This window comes from Canis lupus, chromosome 1 (genome assembly GCF_011100685.1).
Source record: "Canis lupus familiaris isolate Mischka breed German Shepherd chromosome 1, alternate assembly UU_Cfam_GSD_1.0, whole genome shotgun sequence".
NCBI classification, from domain to species: Eukaryota; Metazoa; Chordata; class Mammalia; order Carnivora; family Canidae; genus Canis; species Canis lupus.
The window spans coordinates 42,604,942-42,628,262 of record NC_049222.1 but is presented as its reverse complement, the minus strand read 5'-3'; the positions used below and the strand labels follow the sequence as shown (position 1 = coordinate 42,628,262).

The 23,321-nt window shown below is 37.9% G+C and overlaps 1 protein-coding gene across 1 annotated transcript in view; it reads right to left on the bottom strand.

Annotated features, from left to right (window-relative positions):
• Positions 1-23,321, bottom strand: part of ESR1 (estrogen receptor 1) — a 284,287-nt gene that overhangs the window by 147,345 nt on the left and 113,621 nt on the right. Inside the window, 1 exon segment of the mRNA NM_001286958.1 lies at positions 9,851-10,186. Within this exon segment, the coding sequence (NP_001273887.1) occupies positions 9,851-10,186 (336 nt within the window).

The window sequence follows — 23,321 nt, the reverse complement described above, 5'->3', positions numbered from 1 at the left end:
AAATACTCTCAAGAAGAGAAAAGGATTTTAAAGGCTTAAAGCATCTGAGCCAAGGAGCATCTATGGGCCCTCAAAGTTTCATGTGAGAGACAAATCTAGTAAGCAGCTGCTTTCCTTGGGCTCCAACCAGAGCTTCCACAGGAGTAGTGAAAAGCCGAGCTGGGCTGACTTGGAAGTGGAACACTCCAAAGAAAGCTCTGCATTGCCAGCCCAGAGGGACTGCCACCATTCATGCTAGGGTAATTCTAACCCAGTCCCAGGCTTTTATTTACTGAATGGTTGCAAAATTTAAACCACGAATCTACCCTTAAACATATGCATTTGTCACCTCTCCAGGATGTCACCATACTTCCATGTCATGTTATCTTTCATCACTGTGCCATGCCAAAACAGGCTGGAACACTATGACAGCCTGAGAGCAGGGTCCACTGGTCTGATTACAGGTTGGGGATCAGAGCACCAGATAGGATAGCCAAGTCCCTGGAATCCACAAGAACCTCCCAGAATAGAATATGTTCCTTGAAGATGCTCCCAGTTCCCACATTGAGGTATTGTGCCCTCTCCTTGCCCCCTTGTCCCTACCCATTCTAAGTTTTAAATTACATACACTAAGTGAAACTAACTTGCTGCTAGCCAACGGACGCCTGTTAAAGTCCTCAGAGCTCAAGCTGTGCACATTCCTCTGAATATTGCTCTGCCCCTTACAAAAGAGAGGTTGGAAATAAATCTTGCTAAGGCAGCTGCTGGAGAGATATTAGAACAGTAGGTAGATTCTGAAGAGAGGTAAAAGAGAATAACACCACAGCCCTAAAAATCACTTCTTCTTTATGGAAAAATTAAGTTCTAACAGGGCTCAGAGATTTTTTAAAATCAGAAGTTCCAAAAAAATCCCTTTATTCATTCATTCATTCATTCAATAAGCATTCCCTGTGCTTCACTGCTGATTTAAGTGATGAGGAAAGTACAAGAGTCAGGAAAGCTAATTACTAGATCTGTGGTGAACACAGGAGCAGAAGAAGCCTTGAGCCCTGGAATGGCTAAGAAAATCATACACTCTCGAGACAACACAAGAAGCTTCTAAGAAACACAGCTTGTAGCCAATAGGAAGCATGTCCAGAAAAAGTGGATTCTCTCCCCCCAGGGCCAAAACTGAGCAAGAAGAGAATGCAAAGAAAATGATGGGGAGTCAGGGGCACAGAAAGAAGTGGGGCTTAATTCAGCATTGAGTCATCAGTGACTGAGGCAGGAAAGGGGAAGGGGAAATGTTGCCTATTTTGCCACCAAAAGAATGATGAAGTGCTTAAGGTAGCATATTTCCCATGAAACTGAGCTCAACTATCATTTTCCTTTATTCTTCTTCCCAGGATAGCAGCTTCAGCACACAGTCCCAGATTTGTGCCCAGTGGTCAATGAGGCTGTCAGGTTTCTGGTTATCAGTTTTCAAAAGACAACAAAGAGCCCAGGACTAGATATTTATCCAAATAGTCATTAAATAGACAGAACTAGAACTTGAAGTATGAAATTGTCCTTGAGATATGTATAATTACAGAAAATTTTAGAAAAGGCATAATTTTCAATAAATCAAAGTAACAGTTTTATAATGTGATTCAAGCTTCTAGGAAAAAAAATTAAATGTATTTCACTAGCACTGAAACTAAGAATCAGCCAGGTAATGATGTAACTGTGTGTGATGCAGATATTAAAAATATAACAACTTCACAGTCATTTTTTTCCTTTCTTGATCTTCAGATAAACACTATTCTTGCTAAGAAGTTTTCACCATGTACTGAATAATAGTAAATTAATATTTAGTGATATAACCCTTTTAAAACTAAATTTCTACCCATGGATACATAATGTAAAGTACTTTTTTAAAGATTAACAAATTTCACAATAAAGAGAAAAGCCTTTTCTATAGCTAGATATCAAAAAGCAGATATAAACACATTATTTTAAAAAAGCATCCCTTGCCAGAGCTGGGTAGGTAGATTTTATCATTCTTGCTGTTGTTTTTAAATTGCAAAGGGAAAAAAATAATTTATTGCTGTAAACTATACCCAGGTCTAATATAGCTACTTTACAGGTTGGAACTTGACTACCACAACTGCATGATGTATTTTATCATAATGCTGTTCATACTTTGCGTCTAAGTAAAGAAATATATCATCCACTCAAAAAATATGCCCCACATGTTAGGAAAAAGGAAAATTCAACTTAAAATCACCAACATTTGAAAATCCTGACAATATTCTATTGGTTAAAAAAAACAAACTTCTTGAACTACTAAAATAATCCAATTAATTATTTTTATTAAAATTCATCATGCAAAATGAAATCGATTGGGGGGGTTCCAGTCCAAGATGGAGACATAGGAAATTCCTGAATTCACATACTCCCATAGATATAGTAAATCTCTAGCTAAAAAGAGCAATTTCCTCTGAAACTAGCTAAGTGATTCCTACATACTGGGAAAATGAAAAAAAAAAAAAAAAAAACCCTCATCAGAATAGGTAGTAAAGACTACCTATTGTTTGTATGGTGAGAAACATACTATTACCATAAACCTCCCCCCACCCCCACCGTCCCTCCTGGAACAGTGACAAACAATCAAGAGGGAACTCAAAACTCCCAGAATCTCTCTGAGGAGTAAAAGATTTGAAACCAACATATAACACTCCAGCTTTTGAGACTTTCACCTAACGGATGAGCTACCAAAACAGGTGGCTCTGAAATACATGAGAAATAGAAGACTACAGCAAACAAAGAAACTTCTTTATGAGCTTATAAGGACTCACTGTCTATTCTCCCAGGATTCGGCATGGAAAAAGTGAACATCTCCTAGTCTTTGTCTGAAAGGGGTCTACTTGCATATTTTAAGAGCTGCTATTTGTGAGTCTAACTTAGCATCATCTAAAGATTCAGAGACTGGGGAAGCAAATAGACACCATTATCCCTATAGTCTGATCCAAAACTCACCTATCTCTCTCTAAAAGGGTCTTGTACACATATTCTGGTGCCCCAACTTTTGTGGCTGCTGCCCAGGGAACTCATCCTTTGATCACCTGGTTCTATTGGCCAGCAGGGCTTATATTTGCCAATCCCACAGGCCTGTAGCAAACAAAGAAACAGTTCCTAAGGGGCTATCCCCCAGGGCTTAGAACAGAGCAAATAAAAACTCTCATCTCAGTCTTTCCCTGAAACTGGTTTATTTGTATCCTTTAAAAGCTGCTATCCAAAGATCCAGCTAAAAAAAAAAAAAAAAACAAAGATCCAGCTACCAATTAGCCTGAATCTAGGTGTTCCCTGAGATCCACCCCTTTGGGATACTGACAAGTCTTGGCACACCCTCAACTAAGGGAACCACTAAGAACAAAGAAGCCTGCCTAGACAATCACAGAAGTCTGAGAGACAACCAAGAGCTCAGGCTGGACTGAACAATGAGGTGACCACTCCATCAAGGCTAGGAGAGGGGGCTATTTCATCTAATGCACAAGAACCAACACAGAGTCAAGGAAAATGAATAAACAGAGGAATATATTCCAAACAAAAGAAATAACATAAAATTCCAGAAACAGACTAACAAAATGGAGAGAAGTGCTTTACTTAATAAAGAGTCCAAAATAATCACAAAGATGTTTACCAAAATCAGGAGAACAATACATGAACAAAGTGAGAATGTCAACAAAGAGACAGGAAATATAAGAAAATACTAAACAAAAATCACAGAACTGAAGAATATGATAAGTACACTGAAAAAAATAATAGAGGGGTTCAATACAAGGCTAGATCAGATTGAAGAAAGGATCCACAAATTCAAAGACAGGGTGGAGGATTCATCCAATCAGAGGAGTGAAAAGAGAAAAAGAATGAAGAAGAGTAAGATAGCATGAGGGACTTATAGGATAACATCAAGAAACTCAGCATTCACATTATAGGGATCCCAAGAGAAGAGAGAATGGAAGAGGTAAAAGCTCACTCAAGAAAGCAATGGCTAAAAACTTCCCTAATCTGGGGAAAGAGAGACATCCAGATATAGGAAGCCTGAAGAGTTACAAAAAAGATGAACCCAAAGAAAGCCACATCAAGACACATTAAAATTAAAGTGTCACAAGTTAAAGACAAAAGAGAACCTTAAAAGCAGTAAAAGAAAAACAACTTGTTACACACGGGGCTACCACCAGATAAGGCTATCTACAGTTAACACAATCAGCATGTTTTCAGCAGAAACTTCACAGGTCAAAAGAGAGAGGCATAATATATATTCAGAGCACTGAAAGAAAAAACCACCAACCAAGAATACTCTACCCAGCAAAGTTATCCTTCAGAATTTTGAAGGAGAGGTCAAGAGTTTATCAGACAAGCAAAAGCTGGAGGACTTCATCACCACTAGTCTTGCCTTACAAGAAATGTTAAAGGAATTTTTTTCAAGCTAAAATTAAAAATGCTAATTAGTAATAGGAAAACATATCAAAGTATAAACATCAATGGTAACATAGTTAAATTCAGAATACTCTAATGTCATAGTGATAGATAAATCATTTATAAATCTAGTAGGAAGTTAGGAGACAAAAGTAGTAAAAATAAGTATAACTACAATAATTTATAATGGATGTCCAAGGTAAAAAGATGTAAATTATGACATCAAACATAAAACATGGAGGGAGAATAAAAAAAAAAAAAATAGAGCTTAAAATGTGTTCAATCTCAACTTGTCAAAAATCACCAAAATATGTTATAAATACCAGTTGTTACATGTAAGCCTAGTGGGAACTACAAAGCAAATATCTATAGTAGATAAAGAAAAGATAAGAAAGTAATCTAAGCAAACCATTGCTAGAGTCACCAAACCATAAGGGAAGAAAGAAAAAAAAAAACAACAACAACAACAACAGAGGAACTACAAAACAACCAGAAAACAATAAACAAGATGGCAACAAGTACACAACTATCAATAATTACTTTAAATGTTAATGAACTAAATCCTCCAACTAAAGGACATAAAGTGACTGAACTAATAAAAAAACAAGATCCAATTATATGCTATCTACAAGAGACTCACTTCAGGTTTAAGAATACAAAAATACTGAAAGTGAAATATAGAAAAAGATACTCTACACAAATGGAAATCAAAAGAAAGAAAGGATTGTAATATAAAATAAAATTCAAGAATTTAAAGGAAAGATTGTAAGAATACAAAAAAAAATCATTATATAATGTTGAAGGGGTCAATCCAACAAGACAGAAAAACATTTGTAAATATTTATGCACCCAACAATGGAGCACCTAACTACATAAAGCAAACATTAACAGACCTGGAGAGAAGAACAGACAGCAATTCAAGAATAATAAAGGGCTTCAAATAACCCCATTTTCAACAATGGATAGATGATCCAGACAAAAAAAAATCAATAAAGAAACATTGGGTTTAAACAACTCACTAGACTTAATGTGAGAGGTATCTCATGGTCATGGATTAGAAAAAATAATACTAGTAAAATGTCTGTATTACCCAAAGCAATCTACAGATTCAGGTGTAGTCTATCAAAATTCCAATGAGGTTTTTCGCAGAAATAAGGGAAAAAAATCCTAAAATTCCAATGAAACTATAAAGACCTTGAATAGGCAAAGCAATTTTAAGAAAGAAGAACAAAACTAGAGGCATAAGCATCAAACTTCCAGATTTTAAACTATATTATAAAGCCATAGTAATCAAAAAAGTATGATATTAGCATAAAAACAATGATATAGATCAAGGGCACAGAACAGAGAGGCCAGACATAAACTCAAGCATATGTAGTCAATTATTTTATAACAAAAGAGCTAAGAATATACAATGAGGAAAAGATGGTCTCTTTAATAAAAGGTGATGGGAAACTGGACAGCCACATGCACAAGAATAAAACTGGACCGCCATCCTACATCATACAAAAAAATCAATTCAAAGTGAATTAAGGACTTGAAAGTAGATGTGCAACCAAAAAACTCCTAGAAGAAAATATAAGAGAAAGAGTTCCTTCACATCAATCTTGGCAATGATTATTTTGGATCTGACACCAAAAGTAAAGGCAACAAAAACAAAAATAACCACGTGGGAATACATCACTAAACTAAAAATAACTTTAGCATAGCACAATGAAAAGGCAACCTATTAATGAGATAAAATATCTGCAAATCATATACCTGATAAGGGGTTAATATCCAAAATATATAAAGAACACATATATCTCAATAGCAAAAAAGACAGTGTGATTAAAAAAAAGGGCAGGGAGCACCTGTGTGGCTTAGTCAGTTAAGCATCTGACTCTTGCTTTCCACTCAGGTCATGATCTTAGAGTTGTGAGATCAAGCCCTGCACTCGGCTCTGTACCAGGAATGAAGCCTGATTAAGATTCTTTCTCTCCCTCTGCCCCTCCGTACCCCATCCCTTGCAAATTGCAAGCATACTCTCTCTCTTAATAAAAAAAAAAAAAATGGCAGAGGACTGAATAGACATTTTTCCAAAGAATACATACAAACTGGCCAAGAGGTACATAAAAAGATGCTCAACATCACTAATCGGAAGGGAAAGACAAATCAAATCACAATGAGATATCACCTTATATCTGTTAGATTGGCTGTCATCAAAAAGACAACAGATAAATATTGATGAGTAAGGAATTCTTGTATACTGTTCATGGAACTGTAACCTAGTGTTTCACAGCCACTGTGAAAAACAAGATAGAGGTTCTCCAAAAAATTTTAAAATAATTATATGACCCAGTAATCCCATTTCTGGGCATATATCCAAAGGAATCGAAAGCAGCATTTCAAAGAGATATCTGTACTTCCCTGTTCACTGCAGTATTATACATAATAGTCAAGAGAGGAAAACAACCCAAGTGTCCATCAACAGATAAACAAGTAAGATCTGACAAATCTAGATCCAGATATAGTGGAATATTATTCAGCCACGAGAGAGAAAAGGAAATCCTGCTGTTTGTAACAACATGGAAAGATCTTAATGCCTTATACTAAGTGAAATAAGCCAAAGAGGGAGAAATAAATGCTGCATGATATTACTTAGATGTGGAATCAAAGAAGACAAAAATGTCCAACTCAGAAACAGAGCAAAAAAGTGATTGCCAGGATTTGGGGGATGGGACAAATAGGGAGAGGTTGGTAAGAATATAAACTGTCAGTTAGCAGATGAAAAAGGTCTGAAGATCTAAATCATGGTGATTATCAATGATAACACTGTACCCTATAATTAAAATTTGCTGAGAGTAGAACTTAAATGTTCTCACAAAAAAAAAAAAAAAATGAGGTGATGGATGGTGTAGGTTAACTAGATGGGAGGGGATCCTTTCACAAAGCCTAAGTATTATCAAATCAGCACAACTTGAAACATCTTATAATTTTGTCAATACTTCACTGAAACTGAAGTTTTTAAAAATGAAATCAACTCACAATTTCTTCTTTATTGATAGCATCTAAATATTAACCAAGGACCCCTGGGAGGCTCAGTCAGTCGAACATCTGACTCTTGATTTTGGCTCAGGTCATGATCTCAGGGTTGTGAGATAGAATCTGCCTGAGATTCTTTCTATTTACCTCTGCCCCACCCACCTACCTCCCCACCCCCGCTTTGCACTCTAAATAAATAAATAAACTCTTTTTAAAAAATAAAAAAAAACAAAGACTAACTAAATGTTCCATGCAGGTTTTTGTATCATGCAGTTAATTCCAAGTACTTCTCTTAGAACTGGCTTTCTTACTACTCTTAACAATGATTTTTTTTTGTCTTCCTTATATATTAATCTCGAAGTATCACCATGCAACATTGCCTATATTAGATTTTTAGTACTGCCTTTTTTTTTTAAATGACAGATGGCATTTGGATATGTAAAAGCTTTCCAAAATGTGATTTTGTCAGTTTTCTGTAAAACTTGGTAATTATCTTCAAAATTTTTCCTGAAGACTTTTTCTTCTTTTTTTTTATCTTTTTAAAATCAATGACTATTTTTATTCTGCTTGGTCAGACAAATAGGCTTATGATTTATAACAGCTGTATTTCAATAGTGCACAAACACACAACTTCATTTCTGCCTTTATAATCCTTTTTTTTTTTAACCATCAAGTAATAAAGCATCATTTGGTCCAAGGGTTTGGAATCATTTCAGTCTTTTAAACTAATAGAATCAAGTGGTTTTGCTATACACCTTATTATCATAAATTTTCTTTAATTCTGGGTTAAACAATGGGATAGCTAAGCATGGACATATCTTCTTTCCCTTGATTTCTGTCTCCATTTTGTTCCTAAATTTAGAAGATTACTGCCATGAATTCTTCGTTTACTGTTAATATACTTGAACTTCATTCCACTATTTCACATGCCCTTCAAATTTTTATAATTACAAAAATGTTGTGAAGGAAATCTACAGATAAGTATGAAAATATATACTTGAGTTCGACAGTGTTCTGAACTAATACTGACAAGACTTCAAGAGGGAAAATATATAAAACTTAACAGCAACTAAGAGTTGGTTCTCAGATATATGGTCATTATTTGTTTTGTTTTGTTTTTCTCTTTTCCCAAAGTATTTTTTAAAAGGTGGTACACAAATACAAAGATAAAGCCTATAATAACCACATTACTTTTAGATTTGCTTACATGGATCTGCTTCACATGAGAATGGTAAGCAAGGTAGGTGCTCAATAAAACTCTTAATTTCAAAGATGGCCAATATTTTTGATATGGCAGTGGATTTACCCTAAAAATCTAAATATGCCTGTCAATCCCCATGTCTCCATTTAATGCAAGCTCCACCACCTAAATGGATGCCCTCTATCAAGTTGGGAATCAAACATTATTCAAAGGACCACATGTTTATATGTTAATATATGCAAATACATGAAATAGTCTCCAAGGCAGACATTTGTTCACTTGATCTATAACCAAACTGTGAAATGCAAGAACCAAACCCCACATTTATTTAGTTTGATTAAAAAAAAATCTCATGCTTCATAGTTAATAATTAATTTCATCTATTAAAAGAAACCAAGCAAGACAATCTCTGTCTAACACCATTACTCATTTGATCTATAAGCCCAGAAAAAAGATTTAACTTCCTCTTGCCTTGGTTCATCTATGTTAGCTCCTGAATGGATATATTGGAGCATGGAGGAGGTCATTTTCTAGTCTTGTTTCCATAATAACTAGAGTTCTTCTCCCTGAACAACAAGAGCAATAGTCAAATTTTACAGGAACACCAGTTCTGAAAGAACCAACTGAACGACCAAGTGTCACTTCAGCCAGTGCATCTTTCTATCAGCTCCTCTCAGGGATGAGAACCTAATTTATTTTTCTTTTGTATTGCCTTTCTCCTAAATTATTATGAGTAGACAGTTGAGTGAATAATTGACATTCAGTAAAGATACCTATTATCTCTCTAGTCAATAAAGATCTTAAAAGAAAATACTTTAAAGTAAAACTGTCTCTAACAATTGAGGTGTTTTAAACAAAAGTCCTCAATATTACAAATTTGCAGCGCATGGATTATTTTGTGTTAAAAATTTCTGACAATATGAACACATAATATTACATACGCTTATTATGTTGTGACCATCCAAGGTTCTTTGGTTAAAAATAATATCAGGTTAAAGACTTTAATCTTCCAGATTTGGATTTTAAAACATTATTTCCTAGTTTCCAGGAGAATTATAGTATGTTGATAGTAAAATAATAAATTCAGATGTAACCTTGAAACCAATTCGACAGCAAACTGTTGTTTCCCACCACTTCTCCCATGACAGCAAAATCAAGTCATGAGTAGTTATTGACTCAAATCAATGTTGAGCTTAGAGTTCTTACCTGGTACCCTCTTTGCCCAGTTGATCATGTGAACCAGCTCCCTGTCAGCAAGGTTGGTCAGCAAGCCCATCATCGAAGCTTCACTGAAGGGTCTGGATGGGTCATAGTCGGAATAGATTATGGGGGGCTCAGCCTCTAACAAGGCACTGACCATCTGATCGGCTGTCAGGGACAAGGCTGGGCTGTTCTTCTTAGTATGCTTAATCAAGAGAGGGCTTGGCCAAAGGCTGGAAGTCCTCACATCTCCAGAGGACCCCACTTCATTCCTGCCCTCCCCATCATCTCTCTGGCGTTTGTGTTTCAACATTCTTCCTCCTCTTCGGTCTTTCCGTATCCCTGAGAACAAAGGGAAAAAAGCACCCTGTTTATTTCTTTTTCTCATATAAACTTTCATACTAAAAGCAACTTAATTGCTAATAGCCTTTATTTTATTTACAGAAATATTTTGAGGCACAGGTGTACTAGTGTTTACCAACCAGCTGCCTAAGAGGAAAAACAGGCTTTGATGTGTAGCATTCACCAATTTCCATGGTGTAAATGCTCCCACTGTGATAAATTTCAAGCTACTTGTCTGATATTAAGTGGTTTACAAAACTCCTGAAAAGTTAACAGTAGACTTTTATGGGCCAGTACAAGCTGATTTTGACAAACCATTTGTGTATGTGTGTGTGTGTGTGCATGTGCAGGTGTGTCACAGATGCTACAAATAGAATGGAATTATAATTAGTTATTCTTGAAATATGGCTTAGCATCAAAGACTTCTACTGTGAATATTCTTTAAACAGAAATTTAAATGACAATGAAAAAAAGCACTTTCTAACCATCTTTATTTTCCAAGTAGGCCATTTAATGGAAGACACTGAAGGGAAATGACTTATTGGAAATGCATCTGACAGCCTCTGGCTCCCACAGGTGCTCAGCAAGTCTTTGATTGCAGCCAAGCTGCACCTTATCACCTTACTCAGTACTTAACCTAAGACCGCCAAGTCATTTACCTGGCTCTAAGATTTTCACAAATGTATTTCTCTTTCCCTAATATAAAAGCTTTTAAAATAATTGAAAATAATTGCCCCCCAAAGGCTTACCCAGCTGTGGTTCTCACTAACTAAATTATAGGGAGAAGGAGAATCCAATCTCTTTTCCAGTGATTCTTCAAGGTTTCAGCTCAGCGTCTTAACCTGGAAAAGGCCATGCTGTAGTGCTGAAATGTATCAGCAGAAACAAATATCTTAAAAAGACAAAAATTAACACAAGCTTCCATATTTTCAAAAATGTTCATCAGGGTGCCTGGGTGGCTAAGTCGGTAAAGTGTCTGCCTTCAGCTCAGATCATGATCCTGGGGTCCTGGGATTGAGCCCCACATTGGGCTCCCTGCTCAGCAGAGAGTCTGTTTCTCCCTCACCCTCTCCCTCCTGCTCATGCTCTCACTCACTCTCTTTCTCAAATGAATAAATGATAAACAAAAAATCTTTTAAAAAATCTTCATCTCGGGATCCCTGGGTGGCGCAGCGGTTTGGCGCCTGCCTTTGGCCCAGGGCACGATCCTGGAGACCCGGGATCGAATCCCATGTCGGGCTCCCGGTGCATGGAGCCTGCTTCTCCCTCGGCCTATGTCTCTGCCCCTCTCTCTCTCTCTGTGTGTGTGACTATCATAAATAAATAAAAATTTAAAAAAAAAAAAAAAAAAAAAAAAAAAAAAAAAAAATCTTCATCTCGCCAAAATATGTTGGACAGCAACAGTTCTTAGATTTATATGAAAAAATAATCATTTTGGTAAAAAGCTAATACAATTATTTTTAATATTAAAGACATGAGAAGTACACACTTTTGTAATATATTACCTGTTCTCTCCATAACAAATGAATAACTAATGTCAGAACTTTGTTCTATTCTGTTCTAATTTGTCAAAGAATTGAGAAAATTTGTGGTTGTGAATTTTTTAAGTGTAACTTTTATTCTTATGTCTAGATTAGATATATTAGACAATGCCTTCAAAATATAATAAAGTCACAGACCCTATTTATTCAGTATTAAAATAAGAATTTCTAAGAACTCTTGGAATAAGTAATAATAGTAAAGATTATCATCACTAATACACAGCACTCACCATGTATTTTAAGCACTTTATCTACACTTACATAAAAGCACTTTATAACTAATTCAGTCCTCACAATGATCTTGTAAGGTAAATAGTGGGAAACAACTACGTAGAAAGGTAAATGAACTTGTCCAAGACCATTCTATAATAAGTATGATTTGAGATCCTGGCTCTAAAATGAAGATGTTTTTTCAGTTAACAGTTTTAAAATCTTAGCAATTATCAACAAAGTTAACAAATCTAAAAATATCCAGAAGTAAAATAACTCAGATGAGAACAGTTGTATCTGACCCATCATTGTCCTTAGACATTTCAACTAGTTCACTGCCAGGGGTGCTAATGAGAGAAGACTATCTGAATTAAGAAAGATGATACTCTCTACTTCAGCTCATTAGTGCAGACCTGGAGTTATCATACCCATTGCTGGATGCTACCTGTATAAGAAAAATAAACTTTTTAGAGTAACTAGGATGATGGAGAGATGTGAAATCAGGTCCCATGGAGATTTGCTGAGCAACTAAGAGGGGTTAACATAAAGAAAAGAAGACTTAGAGGAAACATGAATGTCACCCTCAACTGAGCTAGCCTATCCTGTAAAGATGGTGCTATGGTTTGAATGTTTGTATCCCCCCAAATTCTAATGTTAAAATCTAATCCCCAACTGATGGTACTTGGAGGTGGAGCCTTCAGTAAGTAATTAAGTCATGAAAATACAGCCCTCATGAATAGGATTAGTGCCTTTATAAGAGGCCAGAGAGCTACTATGAGCTTGCTCTCTCTACCATGTGAGGATACGAGAAGACAGCTTTCTGCAAGACAGGAAGCAGACCCTATTCAGACACCAGATCTGCTGGCACCTTGATCTTGGAATTCCCAATCTCCAGAACTGTGAAAAATAAACGTTTGTGGTTAAGCCATGCAGCCTATACTATTTCTGTTATAGCAGCCCAAACTAAGTAAGAGATGGGTTTGACTTGTCCTTTAAACTAAGTGAGAGATGGATTCGACTTGTTCTTTATGAGCCCAAATGGTAACCTAGAAGAAATATGTGGAAACTTTGATTAGAGTTCAATATAAGGAAGCAGTATGCAATAGTCAAAGCTGACAACAAAGAATCTGCTGCCACGGGAAATGATACTTTGGATCACTGGGGATTCCCAATAATAAGCCACATGAAGACTTTATGGGGATGTTACTGAAGGGATTCATTTATCAAGTGAACATTTGCACGAGGTGACCTTCAATATACTTTCTCAAGACTGTATGACTCTATGGTCTTCCATTTGGAATGTAAGACCAGTAGCCTTGGAATGAAAAAGGTGGGTGGGGGGGTCAAAAGCAAAAACTTACTTTACAGTCACATTTCTTAGGAAATTTTGAGGTCAGAAATTTGAGAAGATGAATTGTGACTGGTGTTTACATACTTTGGTTGCGGACTGGGATAAAAAGAAAAGTGCATTGTTCTTTAGTGTTAGTGTATTATTCAAATATTCTTTAATTCCCTACTCTACAATTTTAGAATAAGATTGGGAATGTGACTAGATATTAGAGGAAATCTGCAGCAGCCATGAAAATCTTTTATTATTTGATCTACATGGAAAGATAAAATCAAGGGATTTGACTAAACAAAAAATGGTTAAAAATGATATTGTTTTCCCTAGGATGAAATCAAGAGTTGCCTGATCACAACTATACATAAGCAATTTACTTTTTAAAAATAAATGTGATTATAAATGTAATTTATTTGTTAAAATTTCAAAGGGGCGCACCTGGTGGCTCAGTGGTTAAGCATTTGCCTTTGGCTCAGGGTGTGATCCCAGGGTCCGGGAATCGAGTCCCACATCAGGCACCCCACGAGGATCCTGCCTCTCCCTCTCTCTCTGTCTCTGCCTCTCTCTGTGTGTCTCTCATGAATAAATAAATAAAATCTTAAGAAAAAAAAAAGGTTTCAGAGGTAAGGATAGGTTTATACAACAGAACAAAATACTATTACCACCCACTTTAAAAGTCCCCAGCAGTCATTGTACAGACAATATGATTTCCAGAAAAGGATTTTAGGCTCAGTTTAGGTACTAGTAGTAGCAGTTATCAAATTCAAATTTATCAAAGTATTTATTCATTTGGTAAAAATGTATTCACTACTTATAATGAATATTCACAGATGATACAGTGGTAAACAAAAATAGATTATGTTACCATCCATTAAGTTTTCAGCTTAGAGAGAGAAAGACATCAATCAAGAATCATTCAGTAGTCACTAGATGAATGAATGAATGAACAAAATTCCCAAAACACAATGGAAGGGAGGAGGTGGATCAAGGAGGAGAAGACAAAGAAAGCTTCTCTAACAGAGGAAGTTACATTTAAGCCAAATCATGAAATTTCCTTTTCTGGAGAAATTTAGAAGAAATATATTCAGAGGAGTTGAGTGTCACAAATAGATGATCTAAGGTTGTTGAACACAAACAAAAATGGCCACAATAGACACAACTGGATATATCAAGGAGAGAGTTGAATATTTATTAAATCATCAGATAGTCAAACAGAGAAAGATGGATTCAATTAGCATTAACAAGTATTTTCTCTACCCTTCAATGTACTATATTTTTCAAACATCAAAGTCCCTACAAAATGTACAAACAGGGGGCACCTCAGTGGCTCAGTGGGTTAAGCATCTGCTTTCTGCTCAAGTCATAATCCCAGGGTCCTGGGATGGAGCCCTGTGTGTCCTGCTCTCTGCTCAGTGGGGAGCCTACCTCTCCCTCTCCCTCTGCTCCTCCCCACCCAGTTCATTCTGTCTCTCTCTAAAATAAATAAAATCTTTTTTAAAAACACACAAACAGAACAAAAATAGAAAATTGTACATTTTATTTGTCCAACTGCATGTGGTAGGACCCTAGGGCATAGCTCAATGAGGAAGGCATCCTTTTACATTGTAAATGGTAATTGTCACATACCAGTGTCATTTACCAGTGACAATATTGCACAAATATTTTATAGTAGTTCAAAAAAAATCAAATTGGAATTGAGTGGAAGAAGGTAAAAAAATGACCCATTTTCTACTTCTATTTTAACCTAGGTTAAATGAGAATCACAGATCAGAGCCAATGATTACAGGCTGTGTTGCTATGGAACGTACAGCCAGTTAATTATATAGAGTAATGGGGCATAGGAATGACATGTATAATTATAATCCAAAAGTAAAATTAAAAACTCTATGCTCTCCACCAAGACATTTTCCAGAATTATTTGTAGAGCAGTAACCTAGATTGATATGTATTTTATTTAAGCTCACTTCCCTTTGTCTAATTTAACTATCGGTAAAAAAAAAAAAAAAAATCAAAAGACCAAAACTGAATTCACAAAGCAGAGAGAAAAAAACAATTAGCTTAAATCAAGTAAATATTAAACAGGCAGCTCTTGACATCAAGACATTTATTTTGCAGCAAATAGCATTTTAGCTTGTAATGTCATATAAACAAGATGTAGTGTCATTCAATACACTAAAATATCCTTTTCCAGAGTGGCTGAGTAAAATATTCAGCAGCACAATACAAATATCTTGCTATGGATATACTAGTGTACACACATTATTAGCTCTCAGGTTGTGTTACTGATTAGGTAACACTGGCATCAAAGCAAATTCCTGTATACTCTCTTTTTAAAATGTTAAGCTTGCAATAATTCAAGGATTACCCACTGGTTTCCTATGAAGGATTAAGAAAATAAATTATCTTTCATCCAGCAAGCCCACCATTTAGTGTGAAATGCCACCACTTTGAATTTTATACCCTTGGGTTAAGCCTTCTCTAATATCCTTGTCACACTGTTGCAAGGATTTAGAAAGACTGAGTATAGAACTTCCACTTAGCAGCGCTCAAAGTTAATTTGAATGATTCTAATCCACTAGGAAGTGTTAACTTAAAGGAATTTATTAAATTAAGTAACATGGGCAACTGGAATGGGAATAAAAGGGAGAGAGAAGGTATATATGGTTCTCTCCAGGTTAAGGCAAGCTGTAGGGAATGTCCCCCAAGGCTGCCTGGGATCTGCAAGGTATGCTATAAAGCAGCTCAGGGGCTGAGTTCAAGCAAGGAAAAATGGTCTACACACATATCAGTTGCTTCAGCAATTATGTCCTGGTCCTAAAGTAAAAACATCTGTCCTATGGATCATACAAGTTAGTTTAAAAGATTACTTCTAATTAAGTTTGTTTAATCACTCTTTTTTTTTTCCCCCATTCTTTAAATTCCTTGGCCTGGCTTCTGTATCTCAGGAAAAATTAATACGTTATCTGAATATTCATTAATTAAAAGAATTCATTGGATTATTTGCTTGTAATGCATTCTCCTTTTAAAACTTTTTCTGAAATGATCTTTTTTTTTAACACCCTGTGCCTCTACAAAAAAGCAAGTATAACTAGTAATTTTTCCAGTTTCCTAAGACTACTTTAATGTATTATTAAATATTTCAAACATTTACATAATCACTTTTCTTTTGTTTCTCAAAAATTTCACATTATTCATGAGATATTAAAAAGCCAAAGAAATACACTAAAAGTGTTTTAATTCAATATGTTGAAGAAAACCGAAGTGCTAATTAGTTAATTAAATAAAGGTAAGAGCTAATAAAACTTGCTCCAGAGAAACTCCCCTGCATCAATTCTAATGCTTTATCTTCAAATATTAGACATGTATCCTATAAGGTGGAAGCTGTTACAGTGGCCCACTAACAGGAGAAATAAGTTTAGAATAACTAGTGTGCCCTAGGTCCCAAGGACAGCTCAGAGATTTGAGCCTAAGAGAATTATGTAACCATAAATTGTTATTTATATAGTCATGGCCCCTAAGTGTACCAGGTCAAGGGACTATGCATTATCCAGTTCTTTAAGAGCAATTTAATGCTCTTTCCCTCCCTTCTTTCACATCCAAGAAATCACCACAACCTAGTATTCCCTTGTGTATTTCTTCCTTGAGCCTCTTTCTTTCTGCCTTTACTGCCATCATCCTACTTCTTGCTTCCATCCCTTTTTGCCTAGATCAATGCAGCAACTCCTAATGCATTTCCTTGCCTAACTTCAATTTCCCTTCCAATCTTTTTTTTTTAATTTATTTTTTATTGGTGTTCAATTTACTAACATACAGAATAACCCCCAGTGCCCGTCACCCATTCACTCCCACCCCCCGCCCTCCTCCCCTTCCACCACCCCTAGTTCGTTTCCCAGAGTTAGCAGTCTTTACATTCTGTCTCCCTTTCTGATATTTCCCACACATTTCTTCCCCCTTCCCTTATATTCCCTTTCACTATTATTTATATTCCCCAAATGAATGAGAACATATAATGTTTGTCCTTCTCCGACTGGCTTACTTCACTCAGCATAATACCCTCCAGTTCCATCCACGTTGAAGCAAATGGTGGGTATTTGTCATTTCTAATAGCTGAGTAATATTCCATTGTATACATAAACCACATCTTCTTTATCCATTCATCTTTCGATGGACACCGAGGCTCCTTCCACAGTTTGGCTATCGTGGCCATTGCTGCTATAAACATCGGGGTGCAGGTGTCCCGGCGTTTCATTGCATTTGTATCTTTGGGGTAAATCCCCAACAGTGCAATTGCTGGGTCGTAGGGCAGGTATATTTTTAACTGATTGAGGAACCTCCACACAGTTTTCCAGAGTGGCTGTACCAGTTCACATTCCCACCAACAGTGTATGAGGGTTCCCTTTTCTCCACATCCTCTCCAACATTTGTTGTTTCCTGCCTTGTTAATTTTCCCCATTCTCACTGGTGTGAGGTGGTATCTCATTGTGGTTTTGATTTGTATTTCCCTGATGGCAAGTGATGCAGAGCATTTTCTCATGTGCATGTTGGCCATGTCTATGTCTTCCTCTGTGAGATTTCTGTTCATGTCTTTTGCCCATTTCATGATTGGATTGTTTGTTTCTTTGCTGTTGAGTTTAAGAAGTTCTTTATAGATCTTGGAAACTAGCCCTTTATCTGATATGTCATTTGCAAATATCTTCTCCCATTCTGTAGGTTGTCTTTGAGTTTTGTGGACTGTATCCTTTGCTGTGCAAAAGCTTCTTATCTTGATGAAGTCCCAATAGTTCATTTTTGCTTTTGTTTCTTTTGCCTTCGTGGATGTATCTTGCAAGAAGTTACTATGGCCGAGTTCAAAAAGGGTGTTGCCTGTGTTCTTCTCTAGGATTTTGATGGAATCTTGTCTCACATTTAGATCTTTCATCCATTTTGAGTTTATCTTTGTATATGGTGAAAGAGAGTGGTCTAGTTTCATTCTTCTGCATGTGGATGTCCAATTTTCCCAGCACCATTTATTGAAGAGACTGTCTTTCTTCCAATGGATAGTTTTTCCTCCTTTATCGAATATTAGTTGTCCATAAAGTTCAGGGTCCACTTCTGGATTCTCTATTCTGTTCCACTGATCTATGTGTCTGTTTTTGTGCCAGTACCACACTGTCTTGATGACCACAGCTTTGTAGTACAACCTGAAATCTGGCATTGTGATGCCCCCAGCTATGGTTTTCTTTTTTAAAATTCCCCTGGCTATTCGGGGTCTTTTCTGATTCCACACAAATCTTAAAATAATTTGTTCTAACTCTCTGAAGAAAGTCCATGGTATTTTGATAGGGATTGCATTAAACGTGTATATTGCCCTGGGTAACATTGACATTTTCACAATATTAATTCTGCCAATCCATGAGCATGGAATATTTTTCCATCTCTTTGTGTCTTCCTCAATTCCTTTCAGAAGTGTTCTGCATTTTTTAGGGTATAGATCCTTCACATCTTTGGTTAGGTTTATTCCTAGGTATCTTATGCTTTTGGGTGCAATTGTAAATGGGATTGACTTCTTAATTTCTCTTTCTTCAGTCTCATTGTTAGTGTATAGAAATGCCACTGACTTCTGGGCATTGATTTTGTATCCTGCCACGCTACCGAATTGCTGTATGAGTTCTAGCAATCTTGGGGTGGAGACTTTTGGGTTTTCTATGTAGAGTATCATGTCATCGGCGAAGAGGGAGAGTTTGACTTCTTCTTTGCCAATTTGAATGCCTTTAATGTCTTTTTGTTGTCTGATTGCTGAGGCTAGGACTTCCAGTGCTATGTTGAACAGCAGTGGTGAGAGTGGACATCCCTGTCTTGTTCCTGATCTTAGGGGAAAGGCTCCCAGTGCTTCCCCAATGAGAATGATATTTGCTGTGGGCTCTTCATAGATGGCTTTTAAGATGTCGAGGAATGTTCCCTCTATCCCTACACTCTGAAGAGTTTTGATCAGGAATGGATGCTGTATTTTGTCAAATGCTTTCTCTGCATCCAATGAGAGGATCATATGGTTCTTGGTTTTTCTCTTGCTGATATGATGAATCACATTGATTGTTTTACGGGTGTTGAACCAGCCTTGTGTCCCAGGGATAAATCCTACTTGGTCATGGTGAATAATTTTTATAATGTACTGTTGGATCCTATTGGCCAGTATCTTGTTGAGAATTTTTGCATCCATGTTCATCAGGGATATTGGTCTGTAATTCTCCTTTTTGGTGGGGTCTTTGTCTGGTTTTGGAATTAAGGTGATGCTGGCCTCATAGAACGAATTTGGAAGTACTCCATCTCTTTCTATCTTTCCAAACAGCTTTAGGAGAATAGGTATGGTTTCTTCTTTAAACGTTTGATAAAATTCCCCTGGGAAGCCATCTGGCCCTGGACTCTTGTGTCTTGGAAGGTTTTTGATGACTGCTTCAATTTCCTCCCTGGTTATTGGCCTGTTCAGGTTTTCTATTTCTTCCTGTTCCAGTTTTGGTAGTTTGTGGCTTTCCGGGAATGCATCCATTTCTTCTAGATTGCCTAATTTATTGGCGTATAGCTGTTCATAATATGTTTTTAAAATCGTTTGTATTTCCTTGGTGTTGGTAGTGATCTCTCCTTTCTCATTCATGATTTTATTAATTTGAGTCTTCTCTCTCTTCTTTTTAATAAGGCTGGCTAATGGTTTATCTATCTTATTAATTCTTTCAGAGAACCAACTCCTGGTTTTGTTGATCTGTTCCACAGTTCTTCTGGTCTCGATTTCGTTGAGTTCTGCTCGAATCTTTATTAACTCCCTTCTTCTCTTGGGTGTAGGATCTATTTGCTGTTTTTTCTCTAGCTCCTTTATGTGTAAGGTGAGCTTTTGTATTTGAGTTCTTTCCAGTTTTTGAATGGATGCTTGTATTGCGATGTATTTCCCCCTTAGGACTGTTTTTGCTGCATCCCAAAGATTTTGAATGGTTGTATCTTCATTCTCATTAGTTTCCATGAATCTTTTTAATTCTTCCTTAATTTCCTGGTTGACCCTTTTATCTTTTAGCAGGATGGTCCTTAACCTCCATGTGTTTGAGGTCCTTCCAAACTTCTTGTTGTGATTTAGTTCTAATTTCAAGGCATTATGGTCTGAGAATATGCAGGGGACGATCCCAATCTTTTGGTATCGGTTCAGACCCGATTTGTGACCCAATATGTGGTCTATTCTGGAGAAAGTTCCATGTGCGCTTGAGAAGAATGTGTATTCAGTTGAGTTTGGATGTAAAGTTCTGTAGATATCTGTGAAATCCATCTGGTCCAGTGTATCATTTAAAGCTCTCGTTTCTTTGGAGATGTTGTGCTTAGAAGACCTATCGAGTATAGAAAGAGCTAGATTGAAGTCACCAAGTATAAGTGTATTATTATCTAAGTATTTCTTCACTTTGGTTAATAATTGATTGATATATTTGGCAGCTCCCACATTCGGGGCATATATATTGAGGATTGTTAAGTCCTCTTGTTGAATAGATCCTTGAAGTATGATATAGTGTCCCTCTTCATCTCTCACTACAGTCTTTGGGGTAAATTTTAGTTTATCTGATATAAGGATGGCTACCCCTGCTTTCTTTTGAGGACCATTCGAATGGTAAATGGTTCTCCAACCTTTTATTTTCAGGCTGTAGGTGTCCTTCTGTCTAAAATGAGTCTCTTGTAGACAGCAAATAGATGGGTCCTGCTTTTTTATCCAGTCTGAAACCCTGCGCCTTTTGATGGGGTCATTAAGCCCGTTCACATTCAGAGTTACTATTGAGAGATATGAGTTTAGTGTCATCATGATATCTATTCAGTCCTTGTTTTTGTGGACTGTTCCACTGAACTTCTTCTTAAAGGGGAATTTTAAGAGTCCCCCTTAAAATTTCTTGCAGAGCTGGTTTGGAGGTCACATATTCTTTTAGTTGCTGCCTGTCTTGGAAGCTCTTTATCTCTCCTTCCATTTTGAATGAGAGCCTTGCTGGATAAAGTATTCTTGGTTGCATGTTCTTTTCATTTAGGACCCTGAATATATCCTGCCAGCCCTTTCTGGCCTGCCAGGTCTCTGTGGAGAGGTCTGCTGTTACCCTAATACTCCTCCCCATAAAAGTCAGGGATTTCTTGTCTCTTGCTGCTTTAAGGATCTTCTCTTTATCTTTGGAATTTGCAAGCTTCACTATTAAATGTCGAAGTGTTGAACGGTTTTTATTGATTTTAGGGGGGGATCTCTCTATTTCCTGGATCTGAATGCCTGTTTCCCTTCCCAGGTTAGGAAAGTTTTCAGCTAAAATTTGTTCAAATACATATTCTGGCCCTCTGTCCCTTTCGGCGCCCTCGGGAACCCCAATTAAACGTAGGTTTTTCTTTCTCAGGCTGTCGTTTATTTCCCTTAATCTATCCTCATGGTCTTTTAATTGTTTGTCTCTTTTTTCCTCAGTTTCCCTCTTTGCTATCAACTTGTCTTCTAGGTCACTCACTCGTTCTTCCACCTCGTTAACCCTCGTCGTTAGGACTTCTAGTTTGGATTGCATCTCATTCAATTGATTTTTAATTTCTGCCTGATTAGCTCTAAATTCTGCAGTCATGAAGTCTCTTGAGTCCTTTATACTTTTTTCTAGAGCCACCAGTAGCTGTATAATAGTGCTTCTGAATTGGCTTTCTGACATTGAATTGTAATCCAGATTTTGTAACTCTGTGGGAGAGAGGACTATTTCTGATTCTTTCTTTTGAGGTGAGGTTTTCCTTCTAGTCATTTTGCTCAGTGCAGAGTGGCCAAAAGCAAGTTGTATTGGGAATAAGAGAAAAAGAGAGGAAAGAAAGAAGGAAAGAAAAGAGAAAGAGAAAAAAAAGGGAAGAAAAAAAACGAAAAAAAAAAGAGAGAAGAAAAAGAGAAAAAGAAAGGAGAAAAAAAAAAGGGGGGGTGGGGGAAGGAAACAAATCAAAAAGCAAAACAAAACAAAAACAAAACAAAACAAAAAAAAAAAAAAAAAAAAAAAAAGAACCACCGGGGAGTATCTTCTGATTCTGTGTTCTTTAAGACCCTTGGCTTCTCCTGGAAGTTGTCAGTCTAGCTGATCTTCTGGGGGAGGGGCCGTTGTGCTGATTTTCAGGTGTTAGCAGTTGGGGGAGCTGCTCTCCCCCTGCCTGGTGCAGGGCTCAGTGGGGGTTGTTTACCCCGTGAGGCCGCAGGAGGAACAGCCCCAGTGGCGGGGCAGCTCTGGAAACCTGGATTCAGCTCCGGCAGGAACTCCGAGCTCTCCGTCTGCAGGGCCTGGAGGCTCCGGGGCGGGGCCGCTGATCTGCTCAGCTGGGGCAGGAGCGTCCTCGCTGTCCTGGGCCCTCCCGGCCTCTGCCTGTCCCGGGGGAGGCCGGATCCTGGGCTGTGTCCCGGCGCCCTGTGCTCCGGAGCCTGCGCTGTTGGATTCGCGCTCCCGGGCCGCGCAGCCCCCTCCGCGGAGCCGCCGCCCGAGCCCCTCCGAGCTGCTCCTGGAACCGCGCAGGCCCCTCCGCACGGAGCCTCTTCCTCTGCCCGAGCCCGGCCGAGCTGCTCCCGGGGCCGCGCAGCCCCCTCCGCGCAGCCCCCTCCGCGGAGCCGCCACCCGAGCCCCCCGAGCTGCTCCGGGTCCCGCCGTGCGCGCTGCAGCCCTTAGGGAGCTCGGCGCACTCTCCTGGGCGCGCAGTTGCTCTGTTAGTGTCCCAGGGAGCCCGAGGGCATCCCCGCCCTCCTGGGTCCTGCTCCAGCTCCCCGCGAGCCCCTTTCCCCCGGGAAGGTCGGTGCAGCTCCTGCGTCCTCCGGGACGGGGCTCTCCTGTCCTGGGGACCCTCGCCCCGGCCTCAGCCCGGCTCCTCGCGGGGCCCCTCCCCCTTGGAGGCCTTTGTTCCTTTACTTCTTTTTCCCCGTCTTCCTACCTTGATAGAAGCGCAAACTCTTCTCACTGTTGCATTCCAGCTGGTCTCTCTTTAATTCTCAGGCCGAATTCATAGATTTTCAGGATGATTGGAAGGTTTTCTAGGTAATTTGGTGGAGACAGGGGATTTG